This window comes from Meleagris gallopavo, chromosome 2, assembly GCF_000146605.3.
Source record: "Meleagris gallopavo isolate NT-WF06-2002-E0010 breed Aviagen turkey brand Nicholas breeding stock chromosome 2, Turkey_5.1, whole genome shotgun sequence".
Taxonomy (NCBI): domain Eukaryota; kingdom Metazoa; phylum Chordata; class Aves; order Galliformes; family Phasianidae; genus Meleagris; species Meleagris gallopavo.
Genome location: NC_015012.2, coordinates 100,306,237 through 100,308,348, shown reverse-complemented (window position 1 = coordinate 100,308,348; position 2,112 = coordinate 100,306,237). Strand labels below are relative to the sequence as shown.

Genomic DNA, 2,112 nt, shown 5'->3' with positions numbered 1-2,112 from the left:
CCGCGATCTCGCCACCGCTCTCAATAACCGCGGGCAGATCAAATACCTCCGGGTGGACTTCGACGCCGCCATGGAGGATTACACGGCCGCCATCCAGAGCCAGCCCGTCTTCGAGGTGCCCTACTACAACCGCGGCCTCGTGCTCTACCGGCTAGGTACGGCGCCGCCTCCACGAGTGACCCGGGGCAGTCTGACCTAGGCGGGCGGAGCGACCCGACCGTGGCCCTCGGCCTTGCTCCGAGCCGGGAGGGGCGGGAGCTCCGTCTGAGCTGGGAGGGGTTGTGATGTCTGACTGACGGCCCAGGCTGGAGAGCTCCATCTGCGGGAACCTGGAGAGTGACGAGCCGGGAAAACGCCGGGGAAAGATACCTGGAACCTGAGTGTGATGGGGCTGCAGCGGGGAACGCGGGTTGTTCAGAGTGGAGGAGACTCGGGGGAGACCTTACTGCCCTCTGCAACTCCCTGAAAGGAGGTTGTAGCGAGGTGGGGGTCAGCCTCTTCTCCCAGGTGACATTAATAGGATGAAAGGGAATGGCCTCAAGTTGCACCAGGCGGGGTTAGGTCAAATATTAGGAAACGTTTCCTCTAAGGATGCATTGGCACAGGCTGCCCAGGGAGGTGGTGGAATCACCATCCCTGGAGGTGTTCCAGAGCTGTGGAAATGTGGCACTGAGAGACATCTTAGTGGGCATATAATCATAGAATCACAAGGTTGGAAAGGACCTACAAGATCACCTAGTTCAACTGTCCTCCCATTACCATTGATACCACAAGCACTAAAAAACCACATCTCATAGCTCCTCATCCAGACGCCTCTTGATCATTGCCAGGGACGGTGACTCCACCACCTCCTTGGGCAGCCATTCCAGTGCCTGACCATTCTCTGAGAGAAAAAGTTCTTCCTTATCTTCCTTCCTTATCCTTAGTCTAACCTAAATGTCCTCTGGAGCAACTTGTGGCCATTTCCTTGGGTCCTGTTTGTTGCCTGGAAGAAGAGGGCAAACTCCTCCTCATCACAACCTCCTTTCAGGAAGTTGTAGAGTGCAATGAGGTCTCCTCTGACCCTTCTCTTTTCCACACTAAACAATCCCAGCTCCCTCAGCTGCTACTCATAAGACTTGTGCTCCAGACCCCAGGCTTGTGCTCCAGACCCTACAAGTCTGGCATGGTAGGGATGGGTGGGTGGTTGGACAAGGTGATCTTAAAGATCATTTCCAACCTCGATGACTCTATGATTATGAGCCCTTCTTCTGTTTTATGACTATGCAGTTAACAGAAAGATTTTTTTTTTTCTTTTTGGACAGGATGCTTTGATGAGGCCATGAAAGATTTCAGGAAAGTTTTAGAGTTGAACCCTCAGTTTGAAGATGCTGCATTAAGTCTAAAACAGGCTATTCTTGACAAAGAAGAAAAACAAAAGCGAGGTTATTGAAGATGTGGTTAATGGTGTGAACATGTTTTACTGAACACTTAAGTGATTTTTGTCATTGATGGATGAAAGAGGATCATTTATTTACGTTCGCTATACTTGACTGAAGAAACGTCATTCTGGGGTAAATAATGTTAAAAATGTATTGTAATTTTAAAATAAACTATTTTTAGATATTTTTTGTGTTTTGGAAAAGCGTAATTTTATATCTCTGTGAGTCACTTGTCATTTTGTTAAGGAACACTTGATAGAAAGTTATTGGAAGGTTAGCAGCAGCTATTGAATTATGTAGTTCCCTTATTAAAGCCGTGTTTCTGTCTTTTTTCACATATTGTTTTAAATATCCTTCATGGAGAAAAAACAGAATGGTTTGCATTGGAAGGGACCTTTCAAGATCATCCAGTTCCATCCCCATGACATGGGCAGGGTTGCTGCCCACTAGGTTAGGTTTCCTAAGGCCTCATTCACCTGACTTTGAACACTTCCAGGATTGGGGCTATCCACAACTTTTGTGGGCAACCTCATTTAGTTTGATTAGGCTTAGGTTAGATATTAGGAGGAAGTTTTTCACATAGAGGGTGGTGATGCACTGGAACAGGTAGCCCAAGGAGGTTTTGGATGCCCCATCCCTGGAGGCATTCAAGGCCACGCTGGATGTGGCTCTGGGCAGCCTGGTCTGGTGG

The 2,112-nt window shown here is 48.4% G+C and overlaps 1 protein-coding gene across 1 annotated transcript; it reads left to right on the top strand.

Annotated features, from left to right (window-relative positions):
* Position 1: 1 nt before the first annotated feature.
* Positions 2–1,609, top strand: TTC32 (tetratricopeptide repeat domain 32; the record flags this gene model as incomplete). Its single annotated transcript, XM_010708119.3, has 2 exons — positions 2–155; positions 1,305–1,609. Coding segments are annotated over 2 exons (282 nt in total), but the record flags the coding sequence as incomplete, so codon positions are not given.
* Positions 1,610–2,112: the final 503 nt, after the last annotated feature.